At 43.6% G+C, this 24,120-nt stretch overlaps 1 protein-coding gene across 10 annotated transcripts in view; it reads right to left on the reverse strand.

Moving 5' to 3' along the window:
- Positions 1-24,120, reverse strand: part of TANC1 (tetratricopeptide repeat, ankyrin repeat and coiled-coil containing 1) — a 265,598-nt gene that overhangs the window by 64,975 nt on the left and 176,503 nt on the right. For 8 of the 10 annotated variants that reach the window (XM_050751844.1, XM_050751845.1, XM_050751843.1 and 5 more), the window contains 3 exons: positions 19,466-19,596; positions 18,181-18,367; positions 5,173-5,436 (listed from right to left, as the gene is read on the reverse strand). In XM_050751844.1, the coding sequence (XP_050607801.1) occupies positions 5,173-5,436; positions 18,181-18,367; positions 19,466-19,596 (582 nt within the window). The remainder of the gene's footprint in view (positions 1-5,172; positions 5,437-18,180; positions 18,368-19,465; positions 19,597-24,120) is intronic. The other 2 variants (XM_050751849.1, XM_050751850.1) reach the window with 2 other exon arrangements.

The raw sequence follows: 24,120 nt of genomic DNA on the forward strand, positions 1-24,120 counted from the left end.
ATTTTATAGGTGTATTTTTTTAATTCTAAAAATAAGTTACGTTTACCTCTGACCAAATCAGTAAGACTCATATCATGTAAGTATTTGTTATAAAGCGTTAAAAAGCCAGGTGCGGTGGCTCATGTCTGTAATCACAAGACTTTGGGAGGCTAGGGCGGGTGGATCATTTGAGGTCAGGAGTTCCAGACCAGCCTGGCCAACATGGTGAAACCCCATTTCTACTAAAACACACAAAAAATTAGCTGGGCATGGAGGCGGGTCTCTGTAATCCCAGCTACTTGGGAGGCTAAGGCAGGAGAATTGCTTAAACCCGGGAGGCAGAGGTTGCAGTGAGCCAGGATCGTGCCACTACACTCCAGCCTGGGTGATAGAGCAAAACTCTGTCTCAAAAAAAAAAAAAAAAAAAAAAAAAAAAAATTAAAGATCTATTCAAACATTCATACAAGTTAGATTACAAAAATAACTAGCACAAAATAATTTTGCTAATTCTCAAGAAATCTTAGAAGCAAGTATATAGTATACGTTTTTGCCTTTTAAAAACCCCTCCTGTTATTACATTGAGGAAAATCTAAAATTAACCTCATTTGGTTTATGGGTTAAGCCCAACATGAAGTACTGTTGATCTTAGTCAGATTATTATCTTCCAGGACAAGAAAATATACAGTGACTTGAGGGCAAATGAGAGCCTAGAGGGAGTCACAGTGCCTGGGTAAAGGCTTCTTAGGACTGGGGACATCTTCAGTGGGACCAAGGTGCAGGGGACAGAAGTCAAGTTGGGCCACTTGTCTTCGGAAAACCCTCTGGCTGCCCAACAGGCTCTGACCCAGCATCCAGCTGCCGACCAGTGCCATCCATCCTACCTGCACCCTTCCTATTTCCCCCCACTAAGATCTCAGTCCTTCTCTTCCTTCACTGTCTATATCATCCTCTCTCACTCCTTCATTCAACAGCTACCTGGGTGGCTCCAGGCCTGACTGTGTTGGCATATCCCCTCTCACTGCATCCTCTAGCGGGCAATCCAACACATGCCCTGCCTACTCATCCTCCCAGCCAGCAAGAGACACCTGAAACCTTGACTTCACGACAGCATGCACCGATGCCTCTGTATCCTCCTGGTGCATATCCACAGTGTATACACATTTAGGTGAATACTCTGTGCACATTGCCAGTTACCACACAAATCTTTCCCATTAGAAAGCCTCGGCTAATTCCTTGTCAGGGCTTTTAAATGGATCAAATGTATAGTAATCCAAGGGCAGCCTCTAGCTTCTCTCTAGGTCCTTCGTAAGCAGGGTGTATAAAACCTCCCGGAGGGCCAACAGGACTACACTGTCTTCCCCCAACCTTCTTACCTCCCTGTAGTAACACAGCTTGGAACATTTCTAGGCTCCTGCCTGAGCCCTGGGACCCTTCTCCTTACACGCCTCATGATAAATGCACCCACTAAGGCACAGGTAGAAGGGGCAGGCAGCCATATTCATAATCTATAACTCATTTCAGAGCCAGAACAGTCATGAACATCTGACATAATGCTGCAGCCCTAGAGAATACAAAGATGCTTTAGAGCCTCAAACGTGTTGCCTATGTCCCTTCTTCCCCTGACTCCTTAGAACATAACAGTTTATAAATTTATAACAGCTGAAAGGATTAAAAATATGTGACCACAAAAGACATTCCAAATAAAGGATTGCAAAAATGCCCTAGATTGTATCTAAACAGATGCAGGAGATGGTAAGATTTCACAGGCCTGTTTTCAGATTCCCAGTCACTAGAGCTTTGGCACCAAAATCTGCAACAGAGCAGCCTCAGCACTTCCACAGCTCTTGGCTAATTCTCAATTTCAAATACGATTAAGCTGAGCTAAAAGTTGCAGCAGGGCCATAAGCCACCACCTGCCAGCTATCTCAGCTTTCTGAGGCATTTTCGAAGCCACCAACAGAGGTGCCAGTGAATAAGGCAGGCAGATATCAGTGGCTGAGCTATGTGCCCAGGTGCTCCCGACCCTCTGAGCAGGAAACATGGGCCACTCTGCCCTCTCAGGCATGCCTAAGATTCTCAGATGTTACCTGTGCAAAAGTCAGACTCACATTCAGTATTTACCCATAAATGCTTTCAAAATCCTGAACACTACTCAGGGCCCCAAAACCCCAAAGGTAAAGCAATAATTTCATGCAACAATAAACCCACTGCTAGAATCTCTACAGTGAAATTAATGATACACTTGTTGTGCACACACACACACTATATCTAACATCTGGATAAGAAGCACATTTCAAGATGTGGAGGAAAGTTTGTTTTCTGGTGAGGGTGGGTTTGGTGGGGCAAGGCAGAGGGAAACATCTCTAAGCTGAACAAAGAGGAACATTTGCTAAAGTTGTGGACCAACCTATGGAAAGTCCATGCCAATAAGTTCAGGGAAATAACCAGTTTTAGGAAAACTGGATAGCGATCATGCTTGTTTCCTGGAAAATTAAACACAGTGTTCTATAATCCACTCAGAAAGTACTTTGAAAGGAAAAAAATAGTAAAAAATAGAACCCATTACCTAACTTCTATATGATTTAAAACATACTTTTAATGGCTTTTAGGTCTGTTTTTAATAAAGCAAAGAGGTGTCCATATCATGCATTTTGATGTGATATATAGTTGTACAACCCAATCCCACTCTAACAAATATCTTTACAAAGAAAATCTGTATAGTGAAATAATCTTTAAACCTAGCCAACTTATTTTTATAATCTTTGACAAAAAATCAAAATAAAAAAACCTGCCACCGTACTACATGGTTAACAGACAATTCCAGTTCTTGGTAGCAAGCTCAGTAAAGGACTTTAGGAAGAAGTTCTGCACCCAACCCCCTAGGGGTCAGCCCCATGGGGAGGCTGTGAACAGAGGCCTGGCATCATCTTTCCTTTACCTGCCAATCCTCATGTGCCAAAACACCTTTCCCACCAAAAGGCAATTTGTTTACTTGGATCATAACATGCAAGTACTTCTAAGAGATTTCTCTATATGGTCCTTCACATATTATTCTGATTCTTCTAACACTGAGAGTTCTCTGCTGCCCTGTTTGTAGCAGCCTGCCTTCTAATCACTAAGTAGAGCTGCATAGAGTCTATACAACCTGAATCTTACTCTTCAATGGTACTTGAAAAATCTTGCCATTTCCTCTTAACTGAGGTTCAACTTCAGGGGCAGGAAGGGAGGCAATGAAGAATATACCAGACCCCTAGCTTGTTAACAGATACCAGGGAATACGCTTTTGCTCATGTCTTTTCAAAATACGCATTTAGTTTAAAAAATATGCAGCACAGAAGAAATGAGCAAACCCATTAGGCCAGGTAGACTTTGCTCAAATCTAGAGGTAAAACCCTCCCATTCCACAGGAGGTCTAGCTCAAGGGCACACACAGAAGCTAATGAATGCGCACAGCAGAAATCAGAAAGCTCTGCTCTATAATCACGGCAGCCTACTGGAAAAGCTCAGCTGACACCCACTGTCACTTCACATGGCAGGAGATCCATAAAGAACACCGAGCAGAAAACAACCCCAAATGGGATGCTTTTAACACTGTTAAAATTAAGGCAGTAATGTTTCCTAATTTTAAAATAGCTTGACTAAATTGAGCACAAGTTCACTATTTTTGTTGAAGTCAATAAAGTGATCAAGTTCTGGGATAATACAAACGACCCATTCATCATAACTAGGTAAATACGGTCTAAAAGCGCCTTGGGTGCCACATACTCTGTCAAAGTGGTGGGACAGCGGTGGGAGGACAGGAAAGTTTGTGGGAGGACAGGAAAGTTTGTGGAAGGACTATCAGTCAACTCGTTTAATGTTCTCTAGTATTTCTCTCTGGCAGACATGCCAAATCCCTCTTCTGGAACAAGGCCATTTCACTTCCTTTGAAAGTGAATTAGAGTTATGCCTCAGAACTTTTCCATTAGGGCCGCTTATTTATCAGCTACTTCAGAGTCCCATTGTAAAAAACACCCAACAACCACCAGAGTGACCCACCGCATTCTGAAAGCATAGTATAAATCACAGAGAAATTATCTGGTGTAGGAGCAGAGAATCTGGGTCCCTGCATTAGTAGAAGAGAAATGTTAAGTGCTACACTGATAACAAAGAAAGACTAGCAAGTTTCTCTTTTAAATTCAGCACAGGGGCATGTAGAAACCTTAAAAACAGGCACCACAGCTCAGATGCAGAGAGCTCCTTTCCCCACCCATCTGGAGCTATAGTCATCCTTCACTATGCACTGGAGATCAGTTCCAAGGCCCCCTGAGGATACCAAAATCCTTGGATGCTCAAGTTCCTTATATAAAATGGTGTAATATTTGCACATAACCTACATTCTCCTATATATTTTAAATCATCTCTAGATTACTTATGATACCTAATACAATGTAAATAACTGTGAGACTGTATTTTTAAATTATTTTTTATCGATTTTTTTCCTTGGTTATTTCTGCTACATGGCTGGATGAATCCATAGATGTGGAACTATAGATACAGGGGACTGACTGTATTTTCCTTGCTTGACACACACCTGGCAACCAGTCTGAGCACTGACAGTCGCCAGCCTTTGTGCTCTTCTTTGTTCCAGCTGCAGCATCTTGGTAAAGCATGCCTGTCTCGAATATTTTCATTTCCTTGATTGAGAGCTCTTACTTCCATAGCTTACATTTTAAGCTGTGAGCTCCATTTTAACTGAATTGTACAGAAATTTGGCCCTCCTGCCTGTACGATCGGACTCAATTACACAAAAATAAGTTTGTAAGTTTGGTAAGAAGTTCCTTGAGCTGATCCTAACAAACTCACTCAACAATTCCCATTTACCAGGAGGTAATAAACAGTCATGAATTTTCTAAGGCTTAAAATAACAAAAACGGAGAGAAGAGTTTTTATACTTTCTTCTCTTGTATACAAGAGTTCGATAGTCCAAGTAATCGATTTAAAGAATTCCAGAGTAGAAGGATCACTTAAAAACCATTAAGTACAGCCTTATTGTGTTTACAGATTAGTAAACTGAGGCTTAGAAAAGTTAAGTGCCTGACCCAGGGCCACGAAGCTGGCTTGTGTCTGGAATGTCTTCCCACGTGAAGACAGTGAACACAGGGCACCTCGGTCTCCCTGAGATAATCCTTCCAGGGAAAGGTGTGGCCTTACCTGCAACTGAGTTGGGCCGTGGCATTATTAGCGAGCTGGAGCCCTGAGAATAAGGGACCGGACCATCTCCAGCTGAGGATTCTGCTTTGGGCAGCATGCTTTCTGCTGACCCGGTGGTCTCCTCTTCTGCCACTGGGGAGCAGTTATCTGCCCTGCGGTCATGAAGCACTCCCTTCTGTACCCCTAATCTTAGGCTTCCGTCTTTATTCCATTCCAAACTGGAGCCACTCCGGTCATCATTTTCGGATGAACTTGTAATTGTGGCTGAAATGAAAGACCAAAATACTTTGAAGGAGGCCAGGCACAGCTGGGGCTGAAGAGTTAAAACATGCACACTGCCCTCCCCAGGATCAATGGAAAGTTTTCCGGTCCACGCAGATTTTTATCCAAGTATGTTCCATACAATGTATTTTGGTAAATTAGAAGAATGTGGCTCACCAGGGGAAATAAGCTGCTAAATCACTCTACAGAGAAGAGGGGCAAGGGAGAAAGTCTGACAGGAAGATAATGAAAAAAATTGTCTAAAAAGTATCAGAGTTAAGAGTAAATTTATGTAACCTTATAATACATCCTCTCTTTTTAACAAAGATTACTCACAAAAGAATTCATGTCTCATTAAATCCCTTTGAACCTTTAAATATACTTTCCAAATTAATAACATTTGTTGGGGGTGGCGGAGCGGGAATGAACAACAGAATGTTTAATGCAGAAACAGTGCAGGAGAAAATCTTTAGAAACAAAAATACAATTATAAAGTCAAACAGAGAATTTGACCCTTAAAGCTTATAACATCTTTTCAAGATGATCCAGAGAGACTGACTTATTATTTCTTCAGCGGCACGAAATGGAAAACCTTCCCGTACCCAGCACAGGTGAAGCACCAGCATGAGAAGGTATACTACGACTGCAGAATTCACATTTAATCTCCAAGAAAGAAAACCAGCACAGAAAAAAGGTACAAAAAGTCTTTTGTAAACATCTTGGCAAAAAAGCAGAAAGAACATGGTCAAAGAGCGAAGCAATAATCACCCTACTTAGTTTCTACAAAGAGCCACTTTTAATTTAAAGATGCTGAGCCATACGGGATCCCCTTGCAACCACAGGTCATCACCTGGGCCACTCACGCCCCCCCGCCCCCAGCTGTTAGAACTAACGCTGGCTGCGTCCTTGAGAACAGGGGCCATGTCCACCGATGCCTCTTTCCCTATCTGGATTCCAGTCCCCTAGGCCCTCAACCCCAAGCCTGTTAAATGGGAGTGCGCAGGGCCAAAGTGCATTTAGAACCCAGCTCCTGGATCAGGCCCCTTTAGCCACATACCAAGATGATACACACTGAATCAGAAGGTGGTGAATTAGGTCAGGGTCAGTTATTTAGGATCAAAAGGTCTGAAAGGGTTTAGAAGTAAAGACAAAACTATTTCCTTGCGGTGGCCACAGGACATCCTGTCATAATTCTGACTGTCTTTACTCCTCCTGCTGCTGCAGCCTGGACTCATCACCCTCTCTGGTTGCCTATTTTAAAAATTCCCACATAAATGCTGAAGCCTTCCCTAGAGTATCCATGGCGATCTTTTCCTTTTCTGAACAGCACAGCACAGCACATAGTAAGTGCTCAATAAATGCTTGCTAATTGAATGAATGGGCAAATGAATAAACTTCAATTCCATTTGTGGTCAGAGATACTACACTTAGAAGTTCAGGATCTGATTTTGGGTGCCCATTGTTATGACTCCCAGCATTTGCCAGTGTTCCATCAGCAGTATTAGACCCTATTTCCATGTCTTTGGAATCAATCACAGCCTTCCTTGTGTTTTTAAATGGACCATTTATATGAACATAGGCACAGCAAGTATGACTCTTTCCATCACAAAAATGCCAATGGTGTTGCTAACAGCAAAAGCTAGCATTTACTGAAGGTTTGCTATATGCTAGAAGTGTGCTAATGTTTTTCAGGAATGGTCTAATTTATTGGTAAGTTTATTGCTTATTAATGGTAATTATTAATGGTAATCTTGTTAATAAGCTGGAAGTATACAAATGCAGGCAGTCCCATAACACAGATTGTGGTGTTACAAACCTTCACGTTTAAATCCAATGTTTACAACTCAAAATACTTTTCTCAGACATATTGTAATAAGTTAGGTTCCCAGGCTACTCCAACATCCAAGTGACAGGAAGAGTTCCAGGCAAGGGAGATAGGGGATTTGTTTGGTTTTATTTCTGTGGCTGTTACATTGGAGAGCACATATTTGTAAGATGAAAAATTAAAACAAAAGTCAAAGTGCTCTCCCTAAGTGCCAAGCACTTCTGAATCAAACCCCAAAGATTTGAGTCCTAACTAGGACCTCAAGCAGGGGGAACAAGGACTTAGCTCACTTCCCGTTACAAGTGACAGCATTGCAATCAGGACCTCAGGGACCCATGGAGCAGCTGAGGACGGCTGGGAAGGCCAGGTCAGAGCTCCTGATGGCAGGACAGGTGGAAGGTGTGGCTCTCGCTGGCAGGCATGTGCCCTACACTGTGCCCAGCATCTCATGGCGGGGGCGTGGGGGGGGGGCGCGGGCCGGGCGGGGCAACACTCAGGTCCTGGCAGGGAGAAGAAAGAAAAGGGGTGGGGGAGGAAGGGCCCAGCTGCAGGAGCAGTCACTGGGAAGAGAAGTCCCAGATGGGGTAACCATTTAGAAATGAACATATTGTAAGGTCAGTGTTTATAAGAAGGAGACTAGTGAGGAAGAAGAGGCAGCCCTTCTGCCGCCCTCACAAAGTTCCTGTGAGAGATGCATTCCACAGTCCACATGTCCTAGGGTTCTCAGAGGCAGGGAGGCTGGTAAATCTGAAGCCACTCCACAAACACTCCTTCCTGGGATTCAATACCAGATGTAGCCAACACAGCTGGAAGCCCAGACACTCTCATCTTGGCTCAGCTCCATCTGAGCCCTGAAGCAGATCCAGCTGAGCAGATAAAGGCCAAATCAGTCTGGCTTCCCCGCACAACCTAAGAGCAACACCAAACATGGCAGCCCCGAAGTCCCCGAGAAAGAGAAAGCTGGTTCTTCCAATAAAGACAGGCTGCTCAAAAACATCTTTCTTTCTTCCAAGCTTACAGAAATTCAAACTCCTCATCAGGTTAACCCAGTCAGTCACTCTCAAGAATGCTTGTGGGTATACACACACAAGGGCAGCATCTTAACTGTGATGACTTTTTAAAAAAAATCTCTGAAAAGTGCTATTTGACATTTCCCAGAGACTGGCTAATCTTTATAGCGGCTTAATAATTTTAAAATTCTAGCATTTTGTTTTTTTGGACTAGTATAGATGGCAGCTTCTGTCAATTACAGCTTGCTGTCATCACCCAAACTGAGTCTCAGCCACCCTTGCGACACAGAGCATTCTGAAACTGAGCAACTTATCAGGCCTTAAATTTCATGAAGCTGTGCCTCACAATTTAGTGTTAAATTCCATTTGGTCCCAAAGACAGTGTCTTATCTTCCTTTGTACTAGCGTACAGGGGTAGAACACTTCCAAAACTTTTTTTTTTTTTTTTTTTGCGCATAATATGGGGTTTCACTATGCTGCCCAGGCTGGTCTCGAACTCCTGGCCTCAATCAGTCCTCCTGCATCAGCCTCCCAAGTAGCTGGGACTACAGGTACACATTATTGCACCTGGGTCACTTTCTTAATATAACAGGGCATGTACCTGATCACAACCCATGAGAGAAGGCAGAGAGGCAGAGAACCATCAACCCCGCCTTACAGAGATGAAAGGCTCCAGAGAACCTGATCTCTCTCGATTCTCTCTCTCTCTCTCTCTCTCTCACACACACACACACACACGTACGTGTATGCACAATTAGTGGTATAGCCAATACCAATTCTTCTGATACACACAGCATATTTTTAAAACACCATTTGCTTGCATGGTGCTCAACACATAAAAGGAGTTAATTACCTGTAGCTAAAAGTTCATGAAGTCTGCCTTGTTAAAAAGTCATCCACTCAGTCATGAAATGCTTTGCTCTATAAGGCTCTGAAACACGACTGCACTCTTTCCTCACCTTCTCAACGTTTTTTTTTTTTTTGAGACAAGGTCTCACTCTCTTGCCCAGGCTGGAGTACAGTGGTGCAATCTTGGCTCACTGCAGCCCCAGCCTTCCAGGCTCAAGCGATCCTCCCACCTCAGCCCCCAAGTAGCTGGGACTACAGGCACCACACCTCGCTAATTTTTAAATATTTTTTGTAGAGACAGGGTGTTGCCATGTTGCCCACACTGGTCTCGAAGTGATCCACCCACCTTGGCCTTCCAAAGTGCTGGGATCCAACTTTTCTTTACCCCTTGCCTTCTGAAGGCTCTATGTTGAATGGACACTTAGAATCAGCAAAAGAAAAATAAAACCAGTGTAGGTCCAGGACCCTATGGGTAGTTTGGTGGGATCCAAATCAAGTTAATAGGCTTAAATGAACATCAAGAAGAAAGCTAACTATAACCTGACTACAGCATTAGCCCAGAATTGTTTAGAAACTAAGGGCCAGCGATATCAAACATACGCCCACAAACAATTCATCAGATGGACCTTTGAGCTACAGAAGAGACAAGAGGTGAAAAGAGCAAGGGGCTTGCTGCAACCTTGGCTTCTCCCCTCTAGGGGGTCCACAAGGAGGTATGCATCTCCAGACCCGGTACCATTTTGGGCACTGGACATTTTGTCCTTATAAATATCACCTTCCATATGTGTTTTCTCTCTTTCCACTGGCTACCAGGAAACTTAGGTGTAAAGCTTTCTGCCCACTTATAAGAAGCATACAGTCTTATGAACGTGACTCCTCAATGCATCTTTTCTCTTGCCCTTCCTAGTTCATATGTTCCTCAACTCATACCTTTGTGGAAAAAGGAAAAATCCTGGTTTATTACATGTCTGTTTTGAGCATTTCAAATCCACTGATGAGGAATTAACTAATGATCCTTAGGAAATCACAACAGTGGCTAAGATGAATATTGGAATACTGCTTACTATATGCCAGGCTTCACTCTAAGTTCTTTTTGTACTTCAACTCACTGACTCTCGTTAACAGCCCTATGGACAGGAAAGCCTCAGAATGCCCTAAGTCCCACTGTATCCCAGAACAGTGCTCTACACGGTTTTTTTGTTTCGAGACAGGGTCTTGCTCTGTTGCCCAGGCTGGAGTGCAGCGGTGCAGTGACAGCTCACTGCAGCCTCGACCTCACGGGCTCAAACGATCTTCCCACCTTAGCCTCCTGAGTAGCTGGGACCATAGGCACGCACCACCGGCACCCCTGGCTCATTTTAAAATTTTTTTGTAGAAACAAAATCTCCCTATGTTGCCCAGGCTGGTTTTGAACTCCTGGGCTCAAGCGATCCTCCCACCTCAGCCTCACATGGTGATGGGATGACAGGTGTGACCCACCATGCCCGGCCTCTCTACACAGCTCTGATCATGCCATACTATTAAGACTCAGCATGCATCCCAAATACATGTACTACAAATTATGTACATATACTACTTTATTATAATAGAAAATACACATTTTGAGAGGATAAAAAGATCACAAATGAAAATTTTCTCCCAGAACATTATAGACTGTCTTGCATTCCCCATTTTCAAGAGGAGGACTCTGTAAACAGAGTGATTTGTCCTTTCCTGGGTGGCAGAGAAAATCAGACATGAGGGCATATGTCAAGTGCCTTAGGCATCATGAATGCTCAGGAATGTTTTCCTCCCCTCACAACTGAAGAAAAATAAAGTAGCACTTAAAAAGCAAACATTTTTTAACCTCTATATTTAGCTTAGTGGTTGACAGGAAGAATTTAAAGTTAAAACACTGGACCAATGAATTAACGATCAAACAAGAAAGGAACATAATGGTCGCTCCTAAAAGTGGGTGAAAGGAAGAAGTAAATAGAAAAGGAAAAGCCCAGCACTGTAGAGAGACTGCCTCCCGTGACTAACAACTTTCCAAATTAGGTTTCACCGCTGCAGAGGAAGTCAGATCAGGAAAAGATCAGAGACAAGTCAAGGCAGCGAGCGCAGAAGTCTGTAGGCCTCTTGGCTGACAGGTGGCGTCCCTCTCTTGTGCACCCATACCTCATACCCAGCAGGCATTCAGGCCGCCAGGCCACATTTTGGATTTTCCCCAGTGTCTGAGGGAAAGCCCGCACAATGAAACCGGCCTGCCTTAAACCTTTCTGGCCAGAAATGCCAGACTGTACTTTTCTTTCCATCCCACCTAGACCCGGCCACCTGCAAACTAATCAACCACAAAGAACAAAGCCCCTGGTTCACCTGCGATCACAGCTTTTAACCTGAGGGGTCTAGTGAAGACACTTAAGCCACCTTGCCTGGAATGCCAACAGAATGTCCCCGGTGGGACCCCTGCCCCACCCCTGCATGGTAACCTTCAGCTCCAGGGGACTTCTGGCTTCTCTTCTGCAACCGCCCAGCCCCATCCAATGCGCCACAGGACCCTGCTCCCTCTCTGGCCTTGCGCTGGGAGCTGTGTGTGCTGGCTTGTGACAGCCAGATCTCTGCACCAAATTTCTAGCTTCGTGCTCACCTGTGTTGCGCAAGGCATGCTCTGCTATGACATGCAGCAAGGCCAGGGACCCGAGCCGCGCATTCCCAGCCACATTCATCAGGCCCTTCAATTCATCAGGCCCACCTAAAGGAATAGCTGGGAGCAGGCGGTGCTGGAGGGGGAGGATGCGACCCACCACACTGCCCAACTGAGTCTGACACAATGAAGAACAGTCTCCAGAGACAAGCCTAAGGATTTAAATAATATAACATTTTCCAGAAAAAGCACAATGTTTTGGTAAAGCTTCACATAACCTGTGCACTGAATGCACAGACACTGGAGCTTCTCACACAGTCTAGTGACCCTTTCCCAGACTTTGGAAGAGTTCGATTAGTGGTATCATTATGCACCCACAGCATACATCTTCAATCAGAGGTATCAATCACTGTCATGTCTTAAACTCTTCTCAGTAATTGACAACTTGCTCAGACTCTCCACAGAACAGAAGACCATTTTGTAGTCCCACAAGTGGACAAGTTTTGACAATAGATGCTGTGCCTTATCTTTATTGTGCCAGTAGTGAACATGCTTGCTCCTGGTACACAGTAGGCGCCAATAAATGCTTGCTACACCAACAGAACAGTCTGAAGAATCCAACCACAATCTGAATAAAAGTACAGCAGGCTTTTTGCTGACTCAAATCATTGCCAAGAATTTCTTTCCCACATTAAGCATATTACCAAATTATATACATAAAGAAAAATTCTTCTCTTCACCCAAGAGATTTTTTAAAAAGGCTTCTATAATTAAGGATGATTTTAAAAATTACAGGCAATGTAGCAAAATGAATATTAACCCAGACTTGAAACAGTCTAAATAGTTATTACCAAATCAATTTCAAAGCATTTCAATTTAGTAGTGAGCAGGGCGATACAGGTGGCAACAAAGCAGTATTAGCATAAAATCAAAAGGGCAGGATTTACAACAAGTCAAAAAGGAAAATAAAGTACAATTAATTCATCTTTGTGTGCCTCTGCATCTGATTATCTCCCTTGGGACACAAAGTCCAGGAAATAAAAGGTCTAAAGCTACCTCTGGAATCACTTTCATTTTATAAGCCTTGCAGGAGGTAGGAGAGAGTCAAAGGAAGATAAAAGTCAGCCTGTGATAATTTTTTTTTTAACATCTTAAGCAACTAGGCAGAAAAATAAATATTATCAAACTCTAGCAAGCACCAGCAGGATACTAACCAGGTGTCCTGCAAGCTACTTCTGCAAAACTGTTTCTACAAAGGTATTTCCCTGTCTAAATGCATACCTGCCTCTCTTGCTTCAAACTGAGCAAGAAGAAAACAAATGTAAGCATGAGGAAAGCAAAGGAAAGGCAGTAGGAAGAGCTTGAATTCTGAGCACTTAATCACCCAGAAAGCCACGGAGCCAGGTGGAATGTGGTGGCTCATGCCTGCCAGCTCAGGTGCTGAGAGCCAGGCAGGTAGATGATATACCTGCTCTGTGTGGCAGACACACCCAGTTAGGGAGAGGCAGCCACGGTTCCCTCAGGGTCCCCTCCCTTCATGGAACTGTTCTAGCACCGCTTCTCCAAAGGAGGCAGATTCAGGACACTACAAAAATACTCCGGAGATTACACATCTCAACAGGTAAAGGCAGATTACAAAGACAAATGGAGAGAGTGACTGACTTAACGGCCCCTCCCTCAGCCAGAATAAGTCCTCCCCTCTGCACATCTATCATTAATGGATAGGAAGGATTTCTTTTTATTTTGACAGGAAAGCTGGGTTTTTGTTTGTTTCTTCTCATCCAGGCTCTATCTTCTTTATTCCTAAATGCAGAAATAGCCTATTTTCTTGAAACTAATACACACACTTAAAATTTTATGATATGTACATAAAAATTAAATTTACCTCAAAGCACTTTAAAACACATTAAGTGATGCTTTGTTTGAAAATCAGATTGGTTTTCACACATTCTAATGAAAACATACTTTATATTTCTTTCTAAACTGGGATTAATACAGCTTACAGTTTCCATCTGTAACAGTAGGAAGCAAGTCATATTCAAAGGAATGTTACTAAGAAAAAATGTTTTCTCAGACAAGGAGGAAACACCTTTAAAAGCATACTTTGTAAAGTTTTTCTTTTCACAGTAAGTAACTGAAAGCTATTTTATGGTGATCGGGTACAGTTGGGTTTCACATTGAGAAAATTTTCACATTGCAAATATGAAAATCAGACACTAACTTCTGGGTAATGCCAATGATTTTAACATGTAAAGAGTAAGGAAGTTCACTTAAAAAAAAATCGTAGAGAATTCAATTAATCCCATTCAGCTTCGACAGTCTTTCTACATGACAGAATTATTATTCTTCGAAAGACATTTATGTCGGAAGAACTTAGACCTCCTGAAAGAGGATAAAGTGGGACCTCCCTCCAGATAAGATAACACAGTTGAAACAGGGGCAGGAAGGGTTTACGAAGCCCTGGCCTCCAGAGAGGAAGACTGGAAGGGGCCCAATAAATTCTTCTACTGGTCACTAGCCTGCCCTTTCTCCTCCTAAGCAGTGGAAACAGAACACAGGCAGGGCACCTTATGGCAGTCCTGATGAAAACACATACTTTATATTTCTTTCTAAACTGGGTGCCCAGGCATGTGGGAACACACGCTTCCTGTCTCTGCATCTGCTGGGCAAAAATATTGAGATTAAATATAACCAACATGATGCAAATCAGCTTAAAGAGTAAAGAAAGGTCCAGGAATTTTAAAGGATGGTTTAGCACTGTCTGAAATTTCCCTGAACTGCTCTGAATAAACCATGCGAATACTGTACGTGGAATCCTGCTTTGAGCCCACCTGCTGCCCAAAGCTTGCAAGGCCTCGGCAGCTGTATGCACTTTGTACCAGTCCACCCCCAAAGCCTCTGCCATTCCAACCCCAGTAGAGCTGACAAATATTAAACTACTTAAAATGGAAAATTAAATGGAAAACCTCTTCCTGCCTTCTCCAGGCCCTATGTAATTGGGAGCATGGGTCCTCACCAGCCTGTTTTACAAGCCACTGTTAGATCTTCCAAAGTAGGAAGCCAAAGTATCTCATCTTCATCTCCGCCCACTAGGGTCATGGTGCTCTTGAATACTTCACTCTGTGAAACACTTAACGATGCCCAAAAGCTGCCATTCCCAGGCTACACCTTATAAAAACAGGCATGTTCTTCAGATGGAAAAAGGCACACCCCTAGTCCAGCAATCATAGAACCACAACTGAGTCATAGATAATCTGCTCTGTGAAGAGGCAGTGGAACCTGCACACCCTGTATTGATTTAAGAGGAAGCTCTTCCCCTTTCTGTCCCCACCACTCCTGCTTCAAAGACCTGTGGCTACAGTCCGCCTGGAGAGGAAATTCTTGTGTCTTTCCCTTCTCCTCCCTACCACACCTCCAGCGTGTCCTTTGGCAACAGGTTCTAATTCTGCAGGTCACGGAAGAAGAGAGAACACAGGAATGTTGTCAATAGCACTGCCTCCCTATCATCCCTTCTACAGCCTTTGCAACCTTCAGGAGAACATGGTGGGAGGCATGGTCTCCAGAGCGGGGGTCTTCTGGATGAGAGGGACTTACCAGCCACTTCCTAATTCCTTTTGCTTTCACCTCCAGTTGCAAGTTTTCATGCTCAGCCGAGTTAAGGGAACATGCTGGCTTGAGCAGAGGAAAAACGCAGCTTCAACGTCATGAAATGTACTACTTTGTCATCAAGGCAGAGGTTACAACACAGACACTGAAAGGTTTGACAAAGCCCACGAGGGATGGGGATCCTGCATAGCTTCTTTCTAAACTGAACATTCCCTCACCCGATGCAGCTTGACAGTGGCAACACTTCCCTTTCCTTAACTGATCATTTCCAACAGCATGCTAGGAACCTAGTAGATAGCTGGATTAATGAGACCCCTGTTTATATCTGGAGAGAAAATTAAATAACAGAACAAGAACAAATACTCTGAAGGGGAATATTGAGACACTATGGGGAACATATAGGAAGGTGTCTAATCAGTCAGTTACTGGGTGGGACTATATAAGTATTAAGAATCTCCTGCAGCTTAATCTTTCATTGACAACATACACAAAAAAAACCAGAGCCATTTCTTTCCTCTGCTTAGAATACCTTAAAAATTGTGGCACTGTATCTCAGTGAGAAAGAGAAATAAATGAATGGGTGGCTCTCAGTTATTAGAAGTTTGGGCCAGGCACAGTGGCTCATGCCTGTAATCACAGTACTTTGGGAAGTCAAGGTGGGAGGAATGCTTGAGGCCACAAATTTGAGACCAGCCTGGGCAACATAGTGAAATATGTTAAAAAAAATTTTAATGAGCTAAGTGTGGTGGCACATGCCTATAGTCCCAACTACTCGGGAGCCTGAGGTGGGAAGACTGTATTAGCCCAGAAGTTTGGCTGTAGTGAGCTACAATTGCACCACTGCACTCCAGCCTGGGCAACAGAGCAAAATCCTGTCTCAAGAAAAGTTTGTAACTGTCAAAGCAAAAAAAAAAAAAAAAATATTTGGTTATAATCAGAGGCATGTAATGCCAATGGCCCGGACGTTCAAAAGAAAAAGCCTGTCAAAACAATACTGCATTGGACACATCCTTGAAGATAAATTATCTGCAGGAGATGAAATTTCAGAAGAACTGAGAATACTGTGAAGAAAGTCATCTGGTTATCTCAGAATAAATACCAAAGATGTATCTATGGTGGACAGCTCAGAAGAGATAAGAACATAAGAACAGAAGTAACAGTGGGAAAAATTAGCTGAACTAGACTAAACAGCAGCTGGGGAAGCAGGGTAAGATGAGAATGGGGAATTAGCAGAATAAGCTCACTGGAAGGCCTTCAAGCTGAGTGAAAATAATTTAAATTTGCTACACAAAACTCAGCCCATGATTTATATGAAATGTCCAGAATAAGCTACAGAGACAGAAAGATTAATAGATTACTGGTTGACTAGGACTGGGGAGCTTGGGGTAGGAAAGAGTGTGCCTTCTAATGGTCACAGGGTTTCTTTTGGATAATGAAAATGTTCTAAAATCAGATAGTGGTGATAGTTGCACAACTTTTTAAATATACTAAAAACCATCCAGTGGTTCAAATGAATGAATACTATGGTATGTGAATTTCATCTTAATAAAGAATGAAGGCAAAATAAAACAAAAATCCACTAAAGATTCTGATTCGATTGAAAATTATGGCAAGAAGCTGCCTTCCTTAAGCTGAGGGGCCCCTCACGAAGCTATAGTGAGGTCTATACCAAAGAGCCCACAATCCAATCGCAAGAATCTCACTGACCTTCTGGGGCAATCCCCAAAATGCAAACTGGATGAACCTGCTGTCTGGTTTTCCAAATTACACTTGAAATAAATCACAGGTGACTAAAGAAAATAAGGAGCTCAAATGTCGTTCATTCCATTTGATTACATATTAACGTGGAAGCATTCAGTTCACAATAAAACAAACTATCCCTCAAAGACATGTGGAATGGGGACTCAGCAAAAGGGGAGTTAAATCTTTCAGAAGAGCTCCATGTGAAACTGCAGTATAATCTTGGAACAGAGGAAGGTCTGAACAATCCCCTCCAGGGGTCCCACCCATCTTTATCTGAAAGGCACCAAGCTGGAGACCTGAGTCACAAAGACACTGGAGCCCAGCTGCAGAAACATAAATGCAGTCTGTCTGAGATGGCATGTAAAAATAAAGACTCTTAAATTCCACGGATGATTCTAATATAAACCTGGGACTGAAAACTACTGGATTAATCAAAATCCTTAAATTTCTTAATTTTCTAGAGAAAGAAAGTGTGCAAAAAAGGTAAATTCAATGTTGCTCAAGTCACCTGGCAAATTGGCCTAAGAGTCAGGACTGGAACCCATGTCTCCTGACCCCTAGGCTTCAGGACAACCACACTTATTGCATGGGTGTGGGGGCTCAGGGAGGTCATCCGTAGAAAATTCTGGCCTCAAAATGCAGTCAGATCCCATGATAAGAAACTCTAGAGAACACACGCCTGAGCTATCATCAGGAAAATAAGTGACCTTGAGATTGGGCTAAGACGACGTCTTAATATGCAGGAATTTCATTGCTCTGCTGTGTGCCCCAGTGGGACCTGATGCCCAACAAATGGAACTGAATATAGAAGAGCAAAGATTTTTGTAATTGCACAGACCAGATCTGATCTGGATTTTTTTTTTTTTTTTAAACAAATGAGCTGAGTGTTACAAAGTAAACATCAAGGAATGTAAAAGCCAATGCTTAATTCTCTCAGCTACACATGGAGTCAGTGCCGCCTGCAAAGAACAGAGCAGGCGCTGGCAGACTGTCCTTCACAGACCACGCTAAAACCCTCTGAGGAAGTGCCTGGTGAATGCTCTGGTTGACGAGCTTTGAGCCATTACATTACCGAGCAGTGTGCTTCTTACCTATAATTCCACTGTCCTTGCTTTCCAGGGTGGAACTAGGGCTGCTAATGGTCTCACAGGGACTTTTGTTGGCTGCCGTCTTGCTGACACAGCTATTCAAGGTTGAGCAGGGGCTATCGGTGCTAGGAGATGCGGTGCTGCTTGTTAGTGTGGAGCAAGGACTGATGCCTTGACTCAGAGCTGTGCACTGCAAGACGAACGGAAGGAGGAGTTAGCACGGCTTACACAGGATGCTTCGACACATGCTTTTGTTTTTGACGCTAAAACAATAAAACTAAGAACAGGAAAACGGAAGTTTTTTTAAAAAAATCTAAAGAGATGTGTGTATAGATATGGATTCACGGAGCTTTATCTATGTAAATGTATACGTGGTCTTCCAAATTTTAAGAGAGCAGTATCTTTGTTCTGTTCCCCTCCTTTGTGATTTTCTTTTTTATTAAAAGGTCAGTCTTAGCAATAATTTAGTGAGAATGCACATTTGTAAAACAGAAATGGCAAACAGGCAGACTTCCTTTCATTTAAAGTCTGCAGAAGACAAATGGGTTATTTGACCTCTGTACAGAAAACCTGGGAAGTCTGTTTTTGTAATGTTTCACGAACACTGCAACCTGATTCAATTCCTCAAGATTTATGGGCTCTGCATTCAGGGGAAGGAGACTGGTGACCACTGCAGTCTCAATCAATGCATGACACCCTCCCTTGCAGCGCAGAGACCTTCACCAGGGGTAGAAGCTCCATCCTGCATTGCTATTCAGACACACACATCACATCTGGGAAGTGGCAGGGTTCATGCTGCTGCTCCCTTGGAGGGGAAGTGCTCTCCTGATAGATGAACCATTTGATCTCACCTTATTTTGTCTCTGCCTCATCTCCTATAAATCTTTTCCTCACCCCACTGACTCTCCAAAATCTCAACAGCTAAAAAAGCACAGGAAAGCATATACCTAAGCAACCAGATGAGAAGAATGGTGCTATAAAGGTAAAAGTACTAGCAGCATTATGAATGCATTCTTTTAGCCTCTTTAATTCACGTAGCCATTATTCTCTGGGTGGTGACTAGAAGGTTAATGTGGACATTTTCTTATGTTCTGCTTCTTTCTGCTTTTTTCCACCTCCCCACTGCAAAAACCCAGAACCAAACTGTTGAAATAAATTTCAATACACAACAGCCCAGAACTCATTTAACTGAACAATGGTTTCCCTGCTCAAGGAAAGGGAGAAGATGGTTATTGCTTCGTTCATCCTCTGAAGAGGTATGCAATGTAGTGTCTTCCTTGGGTATTACCATGGTTTCATTTTTGTCTTCAATGGTTATGTGTGTGGCACTTGGGATCCCTTCTCCCAGTAAAAATCCCAGCCTTGTCAACAGTTCTTGAGCTGCCGGCGAACAGCTCGGTTCATTATCGGCCTTTGCTTCTGGAACAAAGAAAGAAAACAATGAAGATGCCCCTCTGGGGAATTTCAGTATTGCATCTGGATGAGTTCACACTACAGCTGCTTGTCTGGTGATTTTGTGTGTTTCTATAAAATGCGCACAAAGTTGGACAACGCAGCCTGTCCTCTAGCAATACATTCTAATTAAGGGACTGTGACAGGTTAAGGAAACAGTAAAACAAAAACTCCAAGTGCAAAGGGTGAATCAGAAGAGTCCAGGGTTATCTGATGGCAATTCCTAATTCCAAGTCATGTGAAAACAGGTACTTCAGACATCAGCTTGGGTAAGAAAAGGGCCTATCTTTCATGTTACCCTTACAGAGTACAGGGTATCCAATGCCCACAGGAGGCTGAAATGAAGTAAAACCCTAGGGGCATGCTGGTAGAGACCCAGGCTATTTAGGTGGTGGGGTAAAACTGCAATCCAAGCTCTCATTAAACAAGCCAGGGGAACGACGTGGAAAATTTGGTGGAAAACTTGCTGTGCACATCCCACAGTAGTGAAAGTCAAAACCAGGATTTCGACTTGATGGTCAATCATAGAGAATCCACGTTGAAACAAAAATTTAAAATCACAGTGAAACTTGTCCCAAGAGACAGGACCCAGTACTACTGTTGTGCATGTAAAGATGTAGAAAAATCAAGCTATATTCCCAGAATGCTGCACAGCAATGCTGGGAAAGCCCAGCTTTTCTTGGGTTCTCCCTGAGGTTAGTCAGCTGGTTTCTTGTACTTAAGTTGGATTTGATTTAAATGTTGAGCTGTAGGTTAACCCTGTACCCAAAAAGCCCAAAGGCACTTAATTATGGCCAATAAATAAAATGATATTCACATCCTTCTAACACTTCTCTCACCTTCTAAAATCAGCATCTATCTATCAGGGGATGAAAAATTTACAAAGCAAGCTGCTTACAAAGTTGTAACTTAACAATAAGTGACCTATGACATAGTCACTCAACATTTTGCTCTTTTTTATTAATTGTCTAGGTAACTAGACTCATATGAACCTATTTTGCTTAGATGTGAAAATCTGCAGATAATGGGTAAAGGTCTTAGGAAAAATAAAATGAGGAAACAACGCAGTGATGCTGCCGTTGAGTTACAACAGCACCAACAAAGTTCAATGCTCACTTCGTCTTTTGTAAGGAACCACAAAAATCAAAATAAGCAGAGCTTTTGCAAAGGCCATCTGTCTTATTCTCACTCACATATCAGTTTTGCAAGTCATGCACCCAGGATGGCAGCTACAAGGGAAACTATGCTGGCAGCATCTTCAAGAAAGGAACAGCTTCCCACCCCTTGCTTACTGGTAAAAGCTCCTAATGTTTGGAGTAGGAAGAATGGTTTGCCAGCTTGGATGTTTTTCAGCTGCTCTGGAAAACTGCAGGGGTAAGGAAACCAAGGCTTGACTCTTCTGGGTTAAAAGAGCCCTGATGCTTCTGGACCATGTGAGCCAAACATGAAGGTGGCAGTGGCCCCAACCCAACATAGGGAAAAGCAGCCACCCCAGGGCGGGTCGCCCACATACCAGAGCCGCTCTACAGGAGGTCCCTTCCTACCTCAAAGCACATTTTGATTCTCAAGCTAGCCGGGCATTTGGGGAAGGAGGGCGGCAACCAAACCAGATCAGCACACAGAGGCACACCCAAGGGGTGGGGCCCTCAGAACAGGATGGCACCGCCCTCCCTCCACCTCTGCCCCGGGCCCAGGCAGGGCAGCTACTTTATCTCAGGTGGCAGCTGGGCTGGAGGGAGGGAACAGGACGCAGATGGAAAGGGGAAGAAGTGGGTGAGGGGGCAGATCTCTGCAGTTTCTCCACTCCACACCCCGCTTCCCTTTCGAAACAATCTCCACACTGCTCCCGATTGTGATTATGCCCCAGAACGTCTAGTTTCTGGTTCAACCTGAAACACTCTGTGGAGAGAGAGCCAGAAACGACTCCCGTTTGGCAGCTGCCGTGGAGGCAGAGACAGCAGCTGCAGGAACTTGGCTCCACAGAATTCACCTCGACAACAAACAGGGCCACGCCTGCAGCTCACTCGGGACTGGCAGGAGGACCCTGATCCTGTGTAGGTCCTATGTGCAGCAGGGGGACCGCAACACCCCAGCACATTCGCCACTGCCTCCACAATGTGTCTGCAGACAGATACTCCAGGTTCTCAAGTGTTTCATTTTTTTTAAATCCAGAAACAACTCACCATCCAACCCACTTCAGATAAGCTGGGGAACAGTGGCGATTCCAGCTTTAATGGTTGAGTTGAAAAGGGACACCCAGGCTGGGCATGGTGGCTCACACCTGTAATCCCAGCACTTCGGGAGGCCGAGGCGGGTGGATCACCTGAGGTCAGAAGTTTGAGAGCAGCCTGGCCAACATCGTTGAAACCCTGTCTCTACTAAAAATACAAAAATTAGCCGGGCGTAGTGGCAGACGCCTGTAATCCCAGCTACTCGGGAGGCTGAGGCAGGAGAATCACTTGAATCTGGGAGGCGGAGGTTGCAGTGAGCCAAGATTGTGCCACTGCACTCCAGCCTCGGCAACAGAGCAAGACTCTGTCTCAAAAAAAAAAAAAAGGAAAGGGGACACCCAAATTCATGATTAACTATTCTCTTAACTGTACAACCTGGACTTTGCTGCTACCCAAGTTCTAAACCCTTACCCGGGGTTGGGATGAATGGACAAACGTTATTTACTTATATGTATATCCACTAAGGCACTGAAATTGTATTTTTCCAAAGGCTTGCCACCTGTCTTTTCATATTATTGTCTTCTAAAATGTCATCCCAGTGATCGTCCCCTTAAAAGGTCCTTTTCAGTCTGAATTCCTTAATCTACATGAAGCTGTCTGAATCTCTCCCTTCCCTAATGCACAGAGCCCTCTCTCACTGAACTTCTCACTCTGGCAGAAGGACCTCCTGGGAGAAGTGTCACTGCACCATCTTGGGAGAGATGAGTTGCTTAGGAACTCACATGGATACCCTGTGAAATGGAAATACATGTCTACTTGCATAGCCGTTCACTAAATACTGAGATCTGAACAGCCAGATGGTTTTAAGCTAGTTACTACAAAAGCACCTCCAAGTCAAATTCAAATGGACCACTCTAAATAGCAAGTCTATTTTCATTTATGCAGTTAATATTAAATCACTAATCAATAATGGGTGTACATTACCCAATACCAGTGGGATGAGGGCTAGAGAGAAGACTTCACTTTGCATTTCACAGATTTAAATATCTGACGACTGTATGACGGCTATATTTGGAGATGAGAGAATGATTGGCCTCGCATGCCCTAGGAATCCATTAGGCAAGTGGAGAACAATATTCCTCCCAGCAGCACATTCATGGAACCCTCAGTATTACACAGCATGAAAGGCTGACTGCGTGGAGAAAGGTAAAGGGAAGTTCTTGAATCACTTCTGGCTGCCTCTATTCAGCTACTCACCCCCTGGTCACCATATTTGGGGGCACAAATGCTAAGGAGCAGTCTACAAACTCACCAGCTCCCCGAATACTGCCATCATAACTTTAAACCATCAGTGCCCTCTACAGTCATCCTCTTACCTCCTGCCACTGTCTGGGAAGCCAGGGTGTTCTCAGTGCTAACCACCGTCCAGACCCCTTTGGGTACTGAACCTCTCGCAACTGTACTTTCTTAGTGAGAGAAGTGGCCATACCCACTTCCTACAGGTTGCGAGGCTCAAAACCACTATGTGTGAGAAACAGGTTATAAACCACAAGAAGATATAGAATTGGTCATTATCTCTACCATCTTTAACACCAAGAGCCCACACTTCCTTGTGATTATTTTCTGGTTTCACAAGTTCATATCTATTTTCAAGTGTGCCTGTATGTCTTACATAACTTTCTGTTCATAATTTTTCTGCCTCAAATAGGTTTTTGTAAACTCCCTATTCCAGGACAACAAACCCCCTCCTGTTTCTGCTTACCAAATCAAACCGTCCCCATTTGGCCTGCACTTTACTGCTTTCATTTTCCATTCCAATCACTCTCTCTTGTTTAAAGCCAGTGGGGAAGTGCAGGTCCCTAGCGATGACCAAATACATTCCATAGAGAAGAGTCTCTCCTCTACTCTCATCCTCCTCAGACTCTAAAGAACACTGAGTACTGAAGACATTCATCAGTTCACTGTCATGCAACCTATCACCATGTGACCTTGAACAGCTGACTTAATACCAAGTGTCCAAGATAGCACTTGTGAATCAAGTCTGCTCAATGAGACAGGCCCTTGGTTTGACATTAATCCTCTGCCTCTATCTATCCATCATCTGCTTCTCGTTTAACCTCTTGCCTTCCATGACTCCTACTTACAAGTATTTTCCCTGTTTCTGTCTGCTCCTTCTCAGCCATTACCATTCCTTCCCTCCTTAGATTTCCAAAAACCGTATTTAAAAAGGAACATTGGCTGGATGCGGTGGCTCACGCCTGTAATCCCAGCACTTTGGGAGGCCGAGGCAGATGGATCACCTGAGTGATCAGGTGTTCGA

The sequence above is a fragment of the Macaca thibetana genome, chromosome 12, assembly GCF_024542745.1.
Source record: "Macaca thibetana thibetana isolate TM-01 chromosome 12, ASM2454274v1, whole genome shotgun sequence".
Taxonomy (NCBI): Eukaryota; Metazoa; Chordata; class Mammalia; order Primates; family Cercopithecidae; genus Macaca; species Macaca thibetana.